General features: G+C 48.9%; 1 protein-coding gene across 2 annotated transcripts in view; it reads left to right on the top strand.

The window, feature by feature from the left end:
• Positions 1 to 18,754, top strand: part of CERS1 (ceramide synthase 1) — a 78,677-nt gene that overhangs the window by 40,371 nt on the left and 19,552 nt on the right. Inside the window, exons 3-7 of one of the 2 annotated variants that reach the window (XM_077331633.1) lie at positions 1,452 to 1,632; positions 5,093 to 5,254; positions 8,850 to 8,997; positions 10,449 to 10,597; positions 14,201 to 18,116. In XM_077331633.1, the coding sequence (XP_077187748.1) occupies positions 1,452 to 1,632; positions 5,093 to 5,254; positions 8,850 to 8,997; positions 10,449 to 10,597; positions 14,201 to 14,243 (683 nt within the window). In that variant the 3' untranslated portion in view covers positions 14,244 to 18,116. Of the gene's footprint in view, positions 1 to 1,451; positions 1,633 to 5,092; positions 5,255 to 8,849; positions 8,998 to 10,448; positions 10,598 to 14,200; positions 18,117 to 18,754 lie in introns of those variants that run through there. The other variant, XM_077331630.1, reaches the window with a different exon arrangement.

Genomic DNA, 18,754 nt, shown 5'->3' with positions numbered 1-18,754 from the left:
TCGGAAGCATGGAAGGCGGAGTCAACCTTGAGCCGGCTGCTGGGATCGAACTCCCAGCCTCATGGGCAAAGCTTTCATATGGCTGCCTTACCACTCTGCGCCACAAGAGGCGGTAAGCTATACATTAAATAATAAATAAATTAACAAAAATAAATAAACAAGGAGCCTTGTGCTCCACTTGCCCCGGCTTGCTCTGGCTGCAGGAAATAAAGCACTCTCCAGCCTTGTGTTCCATTGCCAGCTGGAGCTTCACCCGACCCCTACCCCCAATCAAGCAGGAAGGAGACTGGAAATTGGGGCAGATGCAGAAGGGCGATGTGTTTAAAATCAGGAAAAAGGAAGGCTGTAGTTACGGGCTCAAATCAACCAGATTTTCAGTGGAAAAATGTCAATGCAGACTATACTCAGTTTCCCTGCAGTCTTTTAAAGCAGTCCTTTTAAGCTTGCAAACTGTATATTTATATAGAAAATACCACCCTGATACAGCTGGCTCAGGTTAGCCCAATTTCATCAACCCGGGGAAAAGCAGGGTCGGACCAGGTCAGTATTTGGATGGGGGCCCACCAAGAACACCCAGGGTTGCTACGCAGAAGTTGGCAGTGGCAAACCATCTCTGATTTGCTCCTGCCCAGAAAATCCCTTGGGATTGCCATAAATTGTCTGCAACTTGATGGCGTGTCCCACCCCTGCCCACCCCTGCCCACCCCTGCCACAGAAAATAACAAGGAAAGGGGTGCCCATTAGTGATGGGTGCTGCAGACGTCGAAAATTAAAATGATTCATGCCATTGAAGACTGGCATTTTATTAGAAAGTGTCTTGTTTTTGGAGACATTTTTCTTTTGAGCAGATGAGGCTTCTGGGAGTTGCCACAGTGCAGCGGTAGAGTTTCCAAGCTCCAGGTGAGGCCTGGAGCTCTCCCAGTATTAAAATTGTTTTCCAGGCAACAGAGATCAGTTCCTCTGGAGAAGATGGCTGCTTTGGTGGGTGGGATCCATGGCAATAGACTCTCCAAATCCTGCTTTCTCCAGGCTCCATCCTCCCAAATCTCCGGGCATTTTCCAAGCTAGATCTGTCCTCCCTCAGTGTTTAAAAAAGAATCTCCAACTGTAGGTGGAGTGAAAGATCCGTACTTGAGACCCTGGAGAACAGCTGCCCGTCTGACTCGACTGACCTGGGGGGACCAAGATTCTGTATAAGGAAGCTTCATGGGTCGTCCCTCCTCCGCCTAGTCTGTATGGTGTTTTGCAGCAGCATCTCTTAGTCGTCACAGTGTGGAATAGCTCAGTTCTTGAAGTCCACCGTTTATGCTTCTGGGTGGATGAAATCAGCACCCTGTTTTTCACTGCATGGCCATGAGGGAGTCATGGGGGGTGTTGAGCTGGATCGCTATCCCTGATCCATTTTTCTGCTGCTGGCTTGACCTTGCTTTGTCACCCTCCTTTCTGCCCAGATTGGAGGAAGGGCATGGAAGTACCGACAGACATCGCCCTGGCCTATCTGCTGCAGTGCAGTTTCTATTGCCACTCAGTCTACGCCTCCCTCTACATGGATGCCTGGCGGAAGGACTCGGTGGTGATGCTCATCCACCACGTGGTCACCCTTGTCCTCATTGCCCTCTCCTATGTCTTCAGGTGAGTCCTGGGCCCCATTCACCTGCCCGCCTCATGACCTCATCCTCTGCTTCTCCGGCCCCTCCAGCCCTCCCTCTGCGCTGGTGCAGCGCAACAGAATTTTCACAAACATCCTACATGAAGAGGGCAGTGTTGCAGTGCCAAAAGTCATGCAACCATCCTGATGTGACTATCATCCTTAAGAAAAGGAAAGGTCATATGTGAAGAAGAAGAGTTGGATTTTATCTACCAGGAGTCTCAATTGGCTTCCCATCGCCTTCCCTTTACTTTCCCCACCACAGACACCCTGTGCAGGAGGTGAGGCTGAGAGAACCCTGATATCACTGCTAGGTCAGAATAGCACTATCAGGACTGTGACCAGCCCAAGGTCACCCAGCTGGCTGCATGTGGAGGAGCGGGGAATCAAACCTGGCTCGCCACTACAGCTAAGTAGTGTCACAACTAAGGCACTGTACAGAAAGTGGGTTACAAAGGTAGATGCATGATGCAAATCACCCCGAGGCCAGTCTTATAAATCAAATCACCTCCCCTCCAGGGCTCCAAACCAATTCTTGTGATTTGGGCCCTCATGCAAATCTAAGCCAGTCTGCCAGCCCATGGAATTCCACTGGATGGGGGGCTTTAAGAAGGGGAGGGGAGCACCCTCCAACAGGGACGTGAGTGTCACTTTAGCCTGGAAATTTATTCGGCACTTAGTTAGGATAGCATTTATTTATTGGTTTGTTTGTTTGTTTGTTTATTTATTGGTTTGTTTGTTTATTTAATATATTTATATACTGCCCTCCCCAAAGGCTCAGGACAGTTTACATAAAACTTATAAACAATACAAGAAACAATCCATAACATACAACGAACTGTAACTTTAATACCAATAACTGATAGTTCTCAACCTTTTTACCATTGAGAAACCCCTGAAGCATTCTTCAGGCTTTGAGAAACCACAGAAGGGGCACAATTGTGCAGAATAGGGTTGGGAAGCAGAGCTGTGGACACGCCCACTCAGAGGCCCCTCCCCTTATCACCCCCTCCAGGCTCATCATTGGCCATTTGGGGGGGGGGGCTGACATGACCATATATGCCACCTGGCAAATGTTTAACAAAATAAAAAAATACATTAAAATTAATTAATTCCCACCCATTCAGTAAACTCTTCCAGGCCCATCAAGATATCCAAGGGTTTCACAAAACCCTAGATGAGGAAGCCTGAGTTAGAGTTTGGGGCATCAGCTGAAGGAAGGAAGCTTATTTTAGTGTGACAAATAAATATCCAGTTAAGGGTCCATCATTCATAAGGGGTGCATGTAGGTTCTATGGAAAGGTGCTCTGTATGAGAGAAATAAGCAGCCAGGAACCTGCTGAAGTACTCTGTCCAGAGAAAGGGAAATCAAACTTCCCTTAAGGTATATTTACTTAACTTAAGAGCTGGTTTTACTTTATGTATCAAAGTCCACACTTAACAATTCCCCTCTTCTCAGAGCCCCGTCGAATTCTCAATAAGTAGCCTCTTGGTAAACAGGAAAGCTCTTTATTGGATGTTAATAATGAACAGGAACAAAGATTTCCTTTGCTGAAACTGATTTGCACCTCAGCTAGCACACCTGTATGAAACCCTTACAGTCCCTCACTGTAAGTCAATTCTTGGCTTGATAATTAGTATGCCAGACATCGAAAGCTTCCCAGGCCCCTGCATTCCTACAAAAAGCATGCCTCCCCTTCTGCTTCTCTGTAGTAATGTCATAACAATGGTACAATTCTCAGAGGCTATAATGAGAAATGAGATTATACCTGGAAAGAAAGAAAAAAAACCAAAGAGTTCAAATTGAAGACAAAAACATGACATGGCAAAAAAACCAAAACTTATTTAGCAATAGCTTACCCGCCAGCAATAAAGTAGCTAAAACCATAGAATTATAGAGTCATAGAGTTGGAAGGGGCCATACAGGCCATCTAGTCCAACCCCCTGCTCTATGCAGGATTAGCCCTAAGCATCCTAAAGCAGTAGAACCCAGTAGATGAAAAAATGTCAATGCTTTAGGTCAGGAGTGGCCAAACTATGGCGCTCCAGATGTCCATGGACTACAATTCCCATGAGCTCCTGAGGCTCATGGGAATTGTAGTCCATGGACATCTGGAGAACCACAGTTTGGCCACCCCTGCGCTACCAATCACAGTATACATACTTAACTTGGATTTACATAAGGGTTTAAAAGGCATCATGTTAAGCTTTCGCCTGAAATAATGGAAAAATGGAAAACAATGGGAAAATGGGCAAATGAGAACAAGATGCAATTTAATAAAGATAAGTGTAAAGTTCTGCATCTGGGTCAGAAAAATGAAAAGCATGCCTACTGGATGGGGGATACGCTTCTAGGTAACACTGTGTGTGAACGAGACCTTGGGGTACTTGTGGATTGTAAACTAAACATGAGCAGGCAGTGTGATGCAGCGGTAAAAAAGGCGAATGCCATTTTGGGCTGCATCAACAGAGGCATCACATCAAAATCACAAGATGTCATAGTCCCATTGTATACGGCACTGGTCAGACCACACCTGGAGTACTGTGTGCAGTTCTGGAGGCCTCACTTCAAGAAGGACGTAGATAAAATTGAAAGGGTACAGAGGAGAGCGATGAAGATGATCTGTGGCCAAGGGACCAATCCCTATGAAGATAGGTTGAGGGACTTGGGAATGTTCAGCCTGGAGAAAAGGAGGTTGAGAGGGGACATGATAGCCCTCTTTAAGTATTTGAAAGGTTGTTACTTGGAGGAGGGCAGGATGCTGCTCCCGTTGGCTGCAGAGGAGAGGACACACAGTAATGGGTTTAAACTTCAAGTACAACGATATAGGCTAGATATCAGGAAAAAGTTTTTCACAGTCAGAGTAGTTCAGCAGTGGAATAGGCTGCCTAGGGATGTGGTGAGCTCCCCCTCACTGGAAGTCTTCAAGCAAAGGTTGGATACACACTTTTCTTGGATGCTTTAGGATGCTTAGGGCTGATCCTGTGTTGAGCAGGGGGTTGGACTAGATGGCCTTTATGGCCCCTTCCAACTCTATGATTCTATAATTCTATAAATATTGACAGTGTACTGGCCGAGAAGCATATCCTCGATCCCTCAGTTTTTGTGGTGGGCTCCAGCCTCCCCCTTTGGCAGCCATTTTATGATTGGCTCCTCCTGCATCAGCCATTTTGTCGTTATGTCCACCACACTGGGTCAGAATTCCAGGGGTGCCTGCAGACTCAAAATGGTTGGGCATTTCAATGATAATGTTCCATCTTAATTTGCAATCTTTAGGATGACCTTACGCAATTAGATCAGCACCATAATGCCAATGGTGGAATTACTTATCCAAGCGCACCTGGATGTACATGGCAGGGGTGATTCAGGATGGAGTGGGGGCTTCCTGGTTCTGAAGTTGGCCACCAAACAGGTCCTCTCTTCCTCTTCTGCCCACTCGGCAGGTACCACAACGTGGGCATCCTTGTGCTCTTCCTTCATGACATCACTGACGTTCAGTTGGAGTTCACCAAGCTCAATGTTTACTTCAAGTATCGCGGAGGAGTCTATCACCCCTTGAACGACTTCATCTCAAATATCGGTTGTATCTCCTTCAGCATCAGCTGGTGAGTTCAGCTCCCCCTCCCAGGTCCCATGACTAGCCATTGTTACATGGGGTTACTGAGACCCCAGCAGTTAGAGCAACTGGGTGCCAACAAAATTTGTGGTGGGGTGTGAGTCCCTGCTCATGTCTTCAGATGCCTCTGCAGCAGCAGAAAAAAATCCAGGAGCATCTGAAAGACTAATCAATTTGTTGGCAGTGAGTCTTGGCTCATGTCTTCAGATAAGTCCTCAGATTCTTCAAATCGGACACTGGGGAAACCATCTTCCTAGAAATTCTGGACCCAGCCATTGTAACCCACAGGGCATTGCGATAACTGTGTCATATTTTTATAATTTTGAATCTCTTCTTATATATGCTGCTATTTATTGCTGATTGTCTTCTGATTAATGTTCTGTGTAATGAAAATGAAAAATGAATAGGATATTTTTTTAAAAGCTACTGCCCAAGAAATAGGTGTTGGAAACATCACAAATTATTATTACAGGTAACATGTTTGGAATCAAAGTAGTCTTAAGATTTCTCTGTACAGGTAAACTACTATTGACCAGAAAGTTTTACAGCTATTGTTCTCTCTCTTATGTTCTCCTGTGTGGGGTAGTGTTTAGGAGCAGTGACTTTTAATCTGGAGAACTGGGTGACCTTGGGCCAGTCCTCTTAGAGCTGCTCTTGTAGAGAAGTTCTCTCAAACTCTCTCCCATGAATTGTTAATTCCCCTGCCAGAATGCTCTGAGTATACAAAATCATAAGGTTGGGAGCATCTGGAGAGACCCTTGAATCCAGCCCCCTGCTCAATGCGGGATCAGTCTAGAGCAGGGGTAGTCAATCTGTGGTCCTCCAGATGTTCATGGACTACAATTCCCATGAGCAAATGCTGGCAGGGGCTCATGGGAATTGTAGACCATGAACATCTAGAGGACCACAGGTTGACTACCCCTGGTCTAGAGCAGGGGTGGCCAAACTGTAGCTCTCCAGATGTCCATGTACTACAAATACCATAAACAACTCTTGCTGGCAGGGGCTCATGGGAACTGTAGTTCATGGACAACTGGAGAGCTACAGTTTGGCCACCCCTGTAAGAAATGCCCTCCCCCTGCCCTAGAAAGTAAATATGCAAGTCTTCAAGTTCACACAGGGAAGGGCTCATCTTCAAAGCAAGAGTGAAAATCACATCTCTCACCAAGGAGTGAGAACAACCAGCCTAAACCACCTTTGAAATGCAAGGTGGGGTGGGGGTGGGGGGAGGCATAGGAATATTCCAGCAAAAGGGTTTATGAGATTTGGGGTTAGCAAGCGGAAGAAACCACAGAAGGGAATGAAGAAGTTCCTTGACAGATACCTCACCTATGCTGACTTGGACCGCTTCTTTGAAGCACTACCCCCCTTTCCTGCTTGGCAAGCATAATATAGTGATCTTTATAACAATAATAGTTTATAGCCCGCCCTTCCCCAGGGGCTCAGGGCTGGTAACACCACTTTTTAAACCATAAAATAATTCAATAAAACATTGTAACATGAACATCCATAACAGAACCCTTCATTAATCCCACAACCGCCTGCTTCTTATGGTGGGAAATTGATCTAGGTCTAGATTTCGAATTCTGACATAAATTTGGCTGGTGTTTTGAACAGCATGGCGGAGATTGTTTTGCCAATCTTTGCTCAGAGCCCTCGTACACCAGGGTATCTCTGCCCCTAATGTGTGTGACTGGGATGGGGCCAGGTCTGGTGCCTGCTGTCCTGCCCCCCCACACTGTCTTCTTTCTTTCTTTCTTTCTTTCTTTCTTTCTTTCTTTCTTTCTTTCTTTCTTTCTTTCTTAATTATTAGATTTCTATACCGTAGCCTCGCGGCGGTTTACAAAACCCCAATAGAATCCCCTTTAAAATAACAATCACGTACTAACCAACTATGCAATGGCGACCATAATCTCTAATAATCCCTCCTTGTTCAGGGTGGGGCACTGATCTCAATCTAATATTAATCTGATGTTAATCTAATGCAATGAGAGCTGGGGCCGAGATGAACCAGGTGGAAAACCCCTCCCCCGGGACTCCGCCCTGGCCTCAGAGCTCTGTCTTACAGGCCCTGCGGAAAGCTGGTAACTCCGGCAGAGCCCTCAGCTCTTCCACCAGGTTGGGGCCAGAACCGAAAAAAGCCCTGGCCATGGTCGAGGCCAGGTGTACGTCCCGGAGGCCCGGGACAACCAGTAAATTCATACCCGCAGAGCAAAGGGCCCTGTGGGGGGCATAAGCTAGCACGTGGTCCCGCAGATAGGCAGGACCCAGACCGCATGGCCTTAAAGGTTAATACCAATACCTTGATCCGGAAACAGACAAGTAACCAGTGCAGTTGACGAACCACCGGCTGGATATGGGTCCTCCAAGATGTCCCAGTGAGGCAGCCCCATTTTGTACCAGCTGTAACTTTTGGATTAAGGACAAGGGTAGGCCGGCATAGAGCAAGTTACAGTAGTCTAATCTGGAAGTGACCGTTGCATGGATCACAGTGGCCAGGTGTTCTGAGGACAGGTAGGGCCCTAGTAGCCGGGCTTGGCGAAGATGGAAAAAAGCCGTCCTGGCTACTTTCGTGACCTGAGCCTCCATTAAAAGGAAGGCATCAAAAGTCACCCCCAAATTCCTGGCAACCGGTACAGGCATGGGAGGCGCGCTTCCTGGTCCTGCCCTCTTCTGCCCAGCCACAGGACCTCCATCTTGGAGGAGTTTCAGATGACTCTGCCTGAGCCATCCAGCCACCACTTCCAAACAGCTGGCAAATGTATCCGGGGGGAGTCCGGCCGGCTGTCCATTAGGAGGTAGAGCTGAGTGTCATCCGCATATTGGTGACATCCCAGCCCGTAGCCCCGGACCAGCTGGGCTAGAGGGCGCATATAGATGTTAAAAAGCGTGGGGGAGAGTATTGCCTCCTGTAGGACCCCGCAAGGGAGCCCACAGGGGTCTGACAACTCATCCCCCACTGCATCCCTCTGCAATCGGTTCCGGAGGAAGGAGACCAGCCGTTGCAGCGCAGTCCCTCTAACTCCAGTTCTGGCGAGGTGGTGAGCCAATATCTCGTGGTGAATTACATCAAATGCAGCCGACAGATCTAACAACACGAGTATGGCAGAGCCGTCCTGGTCCAGCTGGCGCCGGATATCATCCGTCAGGGCGACCAGCACAGTCTCCACCCTGTGGCCAGGACGGAAGCTAGACTGGTATGGATCTAGGGCCGAAGTTTCCTCCAGAAATGCTAGTAGTTGGTCTGCCGCTGCCCGCTCTATCACCTTACCCAGAAATGCAAGATGCGGGTCTAGCGATGGTTTCTTCAGTAAAGGGCGGACCACTGCCTCCTTAAATCCTTCGGGGGAACTCTCCTGGTGCTAAGGAGAGGTTGATAATCTCCCTCAAGGGACCTCCTATCTGCTGGTTGCCTGATTTAAGCAACCAGGATGGACAAGGATCTAAGGGGCAAGTGGTCGCCTTCACTGTGCTTAGGAATCTGTCCACTTCAGTTAACAAGAGCCGTCTGAAGCCATCAACCAATCATCCCTGTGACGGCCACGACCGTCTCCTTACTGGCCCCTCCTCTCTTTCCCTGGCAGGTTCTGGTTCCGCCTCTACTGGTTCCCCCTCAAGGTGCTGTACGTCACCTGCCACTCCAGCCTCCGTTGTGTGCCCCAAATCCCTTTCTACTTCTTCTTCAACACTTTGCTCTTCATCCTTACTCTGATGAATGTCTACTGGTTCATGGTGAGTAGCCAACAGTGCTGTGGGAGCCATTGTGTCATAGCGGCTAGAGCAGGAATGGCTTATCTGTGGCTCCCCAGATGTCCATGGATTACAATTCCCTGTTGGCAAGGGCTCATGGGAATTGCAGTCCTTGGATATCTGGAGAGCCACCTGTGGGCTAGAGAGTCATGCTAAGTTCCGGGAGATGCAGATTCAAATCCTTGCTCTGCCATGGGAACATGCTAGGTGACCTGGGGCCAATCACACTGCCTAAATTGCTTCAGGGGGTCATGAGAACAAAGCAGAGGAGCGGAAAATCATGTAAGCTACATTGAGCCAACCCTAACTAGTTTTTTGGGGGGAGGCCTTCAAGGATTTGGATGGAGTTCCTCCAAAACAGCGGTCCGCAACCTTTCAGTGGCCGCAGACTGCTGTGCCGGGGTGGGGGGAGAGGGCGACCCGGGGCACCACGCACACACGGCAGCCCTGGCGCAAACGTGCATGCGCAGACTTGCCGCACATGTGCCTTTGCGTCCGGCGGGGGCACAAACGTGCACGCACGGCAGCGCTGTGCATGCGCACATGCACGGACGCTGCTCGTGCGCGTGCGTGTTTGCACCCCCGCCGGACGCAAACGTGCATGCACTGCAAGTCCGCACATGTGCGTTTGTGCAGCCGGCATGCCAGCAGCCACAGCTCCCTCTCCCCGCCCCTCCATATCGGCCGCTGAAGCAAGAAGCTAGCCGGGCCACAAGCTCATTGATCGCTTTGGCGGCCGATTTGCTCGGTGAGCTTCTCGCTGCGCGGGGGAGGGTGGGATGAGGGAGCCGCAGCCCGGCGCCAAGGCCTCTGCGGCCTGGTGCCAACACCTTCGCGGCCCAGCACCGGGCCACAGCCCGGGGGTTGGGGACCACTGCTCCAAAGAACACTCAGGGTCGTGACATGGAGGCTGGCAATGGCAACCCCCCCCCCCCCGAATGCCGCTTGCCTGGCTGCCAACTCCTGGCCACACCACGCAGGCCATACAATAAATAAATATTAACATTACACTTGGCAGCACAAAATGAGCAGGCTGCTATTCTAGCTCATCTTGTCCAGCTTACTGGTCTGCCTACCTCATTTACACCCCACCTTTCAGCCCAACCAGGGACTAATCCAATTCCATGGTGCAGCCCACAAATGGGCCCTGTTGTCAGCAGCCCTTTTTTGCTGACAACTTCCCACCAGTCACCTTTTCGTGGTTGTCCCGCCCTGGGGCAAAGCACTCCCATTCAGCTCCCAAGGCTAAGAGCCAGCAAACAAACTACCCTCCATGGAATCCACCAGTCTGCTTTTAGGCCGGTACGTCTGGTGGCCGTGAGTCCAACAAGTGTTCCATGGAGGGTTCTTCCATTTTGTCTGCTTCGAATTAGCTGATGGTCAGTGTCATGGGACTCAGGTTGACAAGGTCTCCCCCCCCCCCTTCTCCACAGTACATCGTCCTCTTTGTAGTCAAGGTCCTGATGGGGCAGGTACGGGAAGTGAATGACGTGCGTGAATACGACATCGACACCAGGAGGAAAGTGGCAACTTTCCAGACAAATGATGGGAAGCGGAACAATGCCAGTTACTGGAAGGAAAGGTATCTAAAACCGGGACGGAGGGAGCTTGTTGGCCTGTCCAGGCAATCGGGCGTGTCGGAAGCTGCCTGGAGCAGAGTCTGATCTGCCTGGGTCAGAACGGTGCCCTTGGACAGGAAAAAGGCTTCTTCTAACCCCTTGGAGACCTCAGGGATTTGATGCAGGCTATTCTGTCTGCAAGGTGGGGACTCTAATCCTTGGGTTACAGTCCTTCTCACATGGACCAGGCCTCTTTGTGCTGCAGATTTCTCCCCACTCCCTGTAAGAACTTAGGAAGGTGTCTGATTCCAAAACAAAAAAGAGAAAAATCGTAACCCAAACAGGAGTCCAGGAACAAAAAGAGGTTGACAAAAAGGGAAATATCTTTAGGCTTAATGGGGGTGTACCCTAAAGTTTCTAAAATTCATAAAAATACTAGTATTTATTAATAATACAGTTGACATAAATAACACCCAAAGGCTTCCCACATAGCCTGGAGGTAAAATCCAATCCTATGAACATACTAATGTCTTGGCATCACAGACCAAACATCTGTTTTCCGTGTCTTCGAAGGACACTGATGTAGACACAGAAACTGCAGACTGGGACACGGTTAATGCCTGCCTGTGTTTGAGAATACAGAAGGCTCCATTTATTTTATCTGGCTTGTTGGTCCACCTCAGGAAGTGGTGGTTTCCCCTTCTTTGCAAACTTTTAAGCAGAGGCTTGATAGCCATTGGACAGAAAGGCTGATTCTGTGAATTCAGGCAGATGGTGAGTGGGTGGGCAGAAGGGACTGTGTGGGTGCTTGGCCCTTGTGGCCCTTTCTGGCATGCCCAGGGAAATGCCAGTCACCACTTTGGGGTTGGGAGGCAAATTTCTTCAAGGCCAGACTGGCCAGGAATTCTGGGTTGTCTTGGGATGTTTTTTTTTTGGGGGGGGGGTGATCTGGGCATGGAATTGGGGTCCCTGTGGGTAGGCAGGTAGTTGTGAATTTCTCACAGTCTGCAAGGGGTTGGACTAGATCAGGGGTAGTCAAACTGCGGCCCTCCAGATGTCCATGGACTACAATTCCCAGGAGCCCCTGCCAGCATTCACTGCAGGGGCTCCTGGGAATTGTAGTCCATGGACATCTGGAGGGCCGCAGTTTGACTACCCCTGGACTAGATGACCCTGGAGGTCCCTTCCAATATGTTACTAACACGGTGTCCATTGTCTATGTCTGTTGATGGTCGGTGTATGTAAAGGAGCTAATATATTACAAAATCCATTGTGTATTTCTTGTGTGCTGCACTTGTGGGCAGGCAGGCCACGGGTAAAGGCAGCAACATCGAAACACACTTGGTCAGTGGCACTGAGATGTTGGTATGTTCATAGGATCGGATTTTATCTTAAGCCGTGTAAAGCCTTTGGGTGTTTCGTATTTAAATTGTATTATTAATAAATACTGGCATTTTTATAACTTCATCCTATTTTAGAAACTCTATGGTGCACCCCCACTAGGCCTACAGACATTTCCCCCCAGTTCTGTCTTGCCTTCTCTGGCCAGCAGCAGCTCTTCCAGGCCTGTTTTGCCCCTTCTGTTAAAATGCTGGGATTTGATTAGGGTTGCCAGCTCCAGTTTTGGACATTCCTGGACATTTGGGAGGGGGTGGAGTCTGGGGAAGATGGGGTTTCAGAGGGGAGGGGCCTCAGCGGGTTTGATTCCATAGAATTCACCCTCAAAAGCTACCCTGTTCTCCAGGGGAAGTGATCTTGGTGAATTGCAATTCCAGGAGCTCTCCAGACCCTACTTGGAGGTTGGCAGCAATATAAAGTCTAAAACCGGACACTTAGTTACGCAGTTAATACTACTAATACTTTTCTTTTCTTTTCCAGAATAAATTTTTTTTCCAGAATAAATGTCTCAAATCTTGTCAAAAACATGCACCAGTTGAACCTCGTTTTCACCACTGTTTCTTCAGTATCAAGACCATCAAAACTTAAACCATATGTATTAATACAAACTGCAAATGCTGTCTTTTTTTGTGGAGAGTTACACTTCCCATAAGAGCCTCTTGTGGCGCAGGGTGGTAAAGCAGCCGACATGCTGTCTGAAGCTCTGCCCATGAGGCCGGGAGTTCGATCCCAGCAGCCGGCTCAAGGTTGACTCAGCCTTCCATCCTTCCGAGGTCAGTAAAATGAGTACCCAGCTTGCTGGGGGGTAAATGGTAATGACTGGGGAAGGCACTGGCAAACCACCCCGTATTGAGTCTGCCATGAAAACGCTGGAGGGCGTCACCCCAAGGGTCAGACATGACCCGGTGCTTGCACAGGGGATACCTTACACTTCTCAGGGGATACCTTACACTTCAACATAGACTGCTCTACAATTCAAATAATAGGAATAGGAAGAAGAAAATAAACTAAGATCTCCTCCAACCTTCCCCACAGAGAAGTGTGAATCTCCACAAAAAGCATTCAGGATTTGTTGTTTGTTTAAAAGATAATTTACAAAGTAAGTAAACAACATACAGATTCATGTTTGAATAATAAGATCTATAATTTAAATTTGTACCAATACATATGGTTTGGTTTTTATAGTCTTGTTGCTGAAGAAACGGTGGCAAAAACAAGGTTCAACCAGTACATGTTGTGATAAGATTTTGGAAAATTATTCTAGAAAGGAAATTAAAGAAAAAAGTATTTGTACTATTAACTATGCAGCTAAGTGTTGAGTTTTTGTTTGGACTATATACTGCTGCTTTGCGCCATCTGAAAGGTCAGCCCTTTCAGACCTACCTGGAGGTTGGCAAGAACCTGGGCAAAGAGAAGGGTGCCTTTTAATTCGCAACTGGGGCCTGCACTGCAGGCAAAAGAGGGCCTCATCCTTCTGCCCAGATGTTCATGCACAGCATTCCTTCAGCATGAGCAGCTTCTATTGCCCTTTACCAGTCCTAGCCTGTTCCATTCTTCCACTTCATAGAATCATAGAGTCTTAGATTTGGAAGGGGCCAGACAATCTATGTAGCTCAACCCCCTGCTCAACGCAGGATCAGCCCAAAGCATCCAAGATAAGAATCTGTCCAGCTGCTGCTTGAAGACTCCCAGTGAGGGGGAGCTTCCTGCCTCCTTAGGCAGTTGATTCCACTACTGAACTACTCTGACTGTGGAAAATTTTTTCCTGATATCTAGCCAATATCGTTAAATCGTAATTTAAATCCATTACTGTGGGTCCTATCCTCTGCTGCTGACAGGAACTTCTCCCTGCTCTCTTACAAGGGACAACCTTCCAGATACCTCAAGAGAGCCCTCCTGTCCCCTCCTCAACCTCCCCATCTCCAGGCTGAACATTCCCAAGTCCCTCCACCTTTCCTCACAGGGCTTGGTCCCCAGGCCCTGGATCTTCCTCATCGCTCTCCTCTGCACCCTTCCAATTTGGTCCACGTCCTTTTCAAAGTGGGGCCTCCAGAACTGCACACATTACTCCAGGTGGGGTCTGACCAATGCCGTAGACAGCAGGACTAGAACATCTCGCAATTCTGATGTGATGCCTCTGTTGATGCAGCCCCAAACTGCATTGCCCCACCCTTCTCCGCTTTGGTCTGAAGCACCTTAGGTTCAGATGCTGCTCTTGTCCTTTGCAGGAAACCCCTCATGAACGGGATCGTGAAGGACAAGCGCCCTTGAAAGAGGAACCGCTGCGCCGGGGAAGGGCCTGCCCAACCCTGCTGCCCCTGCTCCCACTTCCTTTGCTCAAACCCCAGGTCTACCATGTGGCATGTTGGCCCCACTTCGTGGCTCAAACCCTGGCCAGATTGGAGAGCTTCCAGCATGGTCCTGCCCCTTGTTTAAACTGGAGAGCTGGAAGAGGTGGCCTCCATGGACAGGAGTGAGCTGCCAGGGACACTTTCTTTGCACTGGCCTGGTGGGTGCTTCTGTTCACAGGCAGGAGAAGGCAGGGAGTCCACCGTCTCCTCCTCCCCTCCCTCATGCACACAGGATGGCGTTGCAAAGTCCAACTCTGCTTCCCCCCTCCCCTGTATCCTTTGCTTAAGGACGGGCACAAGGCAAGGCAGCAAGGGGGTTTCCCCTCTGCTGTTACCTATGGAGTCCTGATTGGCTGAGATAAATGAGAGGGAGGGCTGCTGTCACCCCAGGAAACCAATTGCTGTGGAGAATCAATGACGTTTTGGTCCTGTCGCCTGTGGCTGAAGAGGATATGCCCTGCGTCATGCCTCTGCCTGCCTCTTTCTCTGCCTCTTCATGTCTTCTGCCAGAGCCTTGCTTGGAGAGGTGAGGTCTGCCTCCCCCATCCCTTTTTGGAAGGCACAGGAATGAATGAGAATTGGAGAACAGAGCAGCCGTCCAGAGAAGTTGAAGACTTATTCAGGAAATCTGCTTTAAAACAAATGGTGTGTGTGTGTGTGTGTGTGTGTGTGTGTTTCGGCTACCAGAAGTGAACTGATTATCGGGGGGGGGGGGAGAGGGGAGGATATCCACTGCTGTGAATTTTGTCTGTGATCTGTAAATACTTGTGCTCAACTCACGTGGAACAAAAAGGGTACTCCCCATGTCCTGTTTCAGCAAAGCGTTCACCGAGGCTGGCTACCCCTCCCTGGCTACCCGACACTCCCCGGGCAGTGACAGTCTTCCTGCAAAGTGGCAGGTCGTTCCTTGCTGGGAGCGCCCATCCATCCGTAGTACAAAAACAGCTGTACCTTTCAGGCATCATCCTGCCTACTGTCAGTTCCATGAAGTGGGCATGAACCCAAGTGGGACAATCTGATACCTTCAAACGGTCTGCCCCAAGTCCAAAACATCAGCTTCTGTGATCACCTTAGGCCACAAATCACACCTGCCCAAATCCAGAAACTGCTGTGCTCTCTTCCCTGCCTGGAAAATTAAGCAGCAAGTTACTACTGTTATCTTCTTTTGGGGCTGTGGATGTGACGCAACCTTGTCGTCATGAATTGTCGGGTCCCAGGACCTCATGTGGACTAGTAGTTGAGCCAGAAGAGACAGGAAGCATTCCCACCAGGGAGCGTTAACCCCGCAGCTGAGTTCAGGGCTGGCCCTACCTTTGGAGACCAAATTTGGGAGTGCTGTTCAAAATACTGCAAAGAGAGGAGGGAGGGGCACCATTTGGGTTCTCTGTCTCTCCAGCCACAAAATGTCTTTGGCAGAAAGCGATGCAGAAGTTTTATAGCTGTACTTCCTTCCCTTCACTTTGTGGAAGAGCTGCTTCCAGAGCCAGCTCAGTGTAGTGGTTAAGAGCAGTGGCATCTAATCTGACAATTTGGTTTGATTCCCCGCTCCTCCTCCACATGCAACCAGCTGGATGACCTTTGGCTAGTCAGAGTCCTGTTAGAGCTGTTCTCACAGAGCAGTTCTGTCAGAGCGCTCAGCCCCACTGACCTCACAAGGTGTCTGTTGTGGGGAGAGGAAGGGGATTGGAAGCTGCTTTGAGACTCCTTCAAGCAGTGTAAAGTGGGGTATAAAAACCAACTCTTCTTCTTCGGGCCTAGCCCTGCTCTAAGAACTGCTGGGTCTTGGGGATAACAAAAGAGGAGCTGGCAGATCTGGCAGGAGCCTAGAACTGTTTGCTTTGCACTGGAGTCAGAGATTCTCTCCTGGGAGGCAGAAGTCCCAAAGACCCACTTGGTAGTTCCCTGGCAAGACGTTTGTAAGCCCCAGGTCAAGAGGACTTACTTCCCAAGGACTCTTTTCCCCCCTTGGGCTACTTGGGCTACTGACAGGGCACAGACGGTGTGTGTGTGCGGGGGGGGGGGGAGGCATTTGCAGGATGAAGGAGCCCTTTGATCTCACCCCTATGCAAACCTCTGCATTTGCATGGCCCACTGACTGGCAAAGCCTTAATATGTACCTTGGCTGGAATGGAATGAGCACAGGGACGTGAAACGTGGGGCCCTGCTTTTTGATTCAACATGCAAGCCCTGGGCTGGTTCCACCTCCCGATTTTGCCGCTGCCCTCTTTCTTGCTCAGGGTCCAGAAATGCTTTCCCGACCAGCAAAAGAAGGGGCATCACAGAGGGACTCTGTGACCTGCACACATTAATGCAAATCAGGCAACTTTTGCATAATCCCCATGATTGGATCACAGGGAGGGTCCAGAGTCCTGCCCTGGCCCCGCCTTTCCAGGATCCTTGTCCATGAGAACAAGAAACCTTCTGCTTTTCTAATTTGACCTGCAGTTTCGAGCTGTGGTCAGCTAATCAATTAAGATTGTTGAAATGTGCAGATCAAAGAGAAGCAAGTGTGCCTCCAATTGTGGAAGGACCTGTTTGCCATGAATCTCCGAATGCAGAACATCACCACTTGCAAACTGGCAATTTTCCTGACTTCCAGTCCCACCACATCCGCAGGCTGTTTGCATGTTTTCCCTCCCACCCAGCCCCCGTCAAGATCTTTACCTTGTTAAATTTTGCAGGAACAGTACTTTATTATGATTATTATTAATTTGATTTGTTTGCCACCACCCCCAAACTAGCCGGCTCATGGTGGGTTAAAATGTTAAAATGTAATAAAACATTCATTGTAAAAGTGCAACAAACCCCTACATGGCTGCAACAATAACCCCCCAAGAACGACACCCACCTCAAGAAACCCTCTCCTGCCAGACTCCATGCCTCTGGGGAAATGGAGGAGACATGTAGGTGTCTATTTGTCTCCCTAAGAGATCCTGGGGACAGATTACAATCTTGGAGTTGGAAGGAGCCTCCAGGGTCATCTTGTCCAACTCCCTGCACAGTGCAGGAACTCACAACTACCTGCCCACCCACAATGACTTCAATTCCATGCCCAGATGACCCCCCCCCCCAAGAAAAAAAACCCAGGAAGAAGCAAGGGCCACAAGAACCAAGCACCTTCCCAGCTCACCCACTCACCATCTGCCTAAGTTCACAGACTCGGCATTTCTGTCCAATGGCTCTCCAGCCTCTGCTTAAAAACTTCCAAGGAAGGAGAACCCACCACCTCCTGAGGAAGCCTGTTCCACTGAGGAACCGCTCTAACTGACAGGAACTTCTTCCGGATGTTTAGACAGAATTTCTTTTGCATTAATTTCATCCCATTGGTCTGACCCTCTGGGGCAACAGAAAGCACATATATCTTGGTCTCCAGACCCCTCACCCTCTTCATCTCACCCCACCACGAGTGGTCAAGGGTCTCCTCTAATTCCTTTTTACTGTCTGATGTCTTTAAACACTTTGAGGGTCAATTTTTAAGAACCTGTCTGGCCTAGTTCATCTTTTCACTTCGTCAGAATGGTTTCAAGAGTCCTTGGGCAGACAAGCAGCCGCAGTCCCCCTTTTCCATAACCACAGCTGAGATTCTCTGCCTGGCGAATGTTGCCAGGAGCTGCAGCTCCATCCGGATAATTTCGGTCCCTCCCTTTGTGCCAGAAAAGACACAAAGTTTACTGGTTATTTGTGAGTTTTGGAAAATGAAGAGAAACATGTATTATTTTTTTTTATCTGCTTGGATCTCGTTGGGGGTTTGTCTCCAGCAAGAAATGAAGAATAACAGAATGTAAAAATCAAACTGACTTCTGTTTGTTTAAAATGCGCCGGCTTTGGGAGTCAGCAAAGGTTCTTCATTAGCTGCAGACTTCTGAAACCAGTTCTTGTTGGAAAAGGCAAGGAATTGAGACAGGGAAATCCCATTATGGAGGGATGGTAATTTGGGGGCATTTCTCTCTTTGATCGTGCCTCAGAAGAAAGCCCTACCAATAACAGGCAGGAATTGACTGTTCTAAGCAGGAGATGCGGCAGTGTTACCGTTTGCAAAACATTACAGGCCTTTTTTGACGTGAAAAACCTGATGATTTCTAAGTATTGAGGTGGTTTTTTTCAAAGGGGTGAATAACATCCCATCGACACACCAGCCTTGCCTCTTCCCGTGACTGTATGAACATCATTAGCCAAACAGTTTTTGAGCTGTGACCGAGATTCCTCCTTTTACCCAATTTCAGCATAATTTTTGCACCCATTTGCACTTCCAGTGGGTGTTTACATGAACGAGCAAAGGAAATGTTTAATAAACACCAATTTGTTGTAACTGAATGTTGGCTAGGGAGGGGGTGGGGGTGGGGAAGCCTCATTAAAGCCACGCTTGTCTCCGTGTTGGAAGCTTTGTTGCGGGGTCTAGGCTCAGGGAGTTGTATCTGGGAGGTGGGGAGA

The sequence above is a fragment of the Paroedura picta genome, chromosome 4 (genome assembly GCF_049243985.1).
Source record: "Paroedura picta isolate Pp20150507F chromosome 4, Ppicta_v3.0, whole genome shotgun sequence".
Taxonomy (NCBI): domain Eukaryota; kingdom Metazoa; phylum Chordata; class Lepidosauria; order Squamata; family Gekkonidae; genus Paroedura; species Paroedura picta.
Note: the sequence above shows the minus strand (reverse complement) of the source record. Positions and strands in the feature narration are given on the sequence as shown.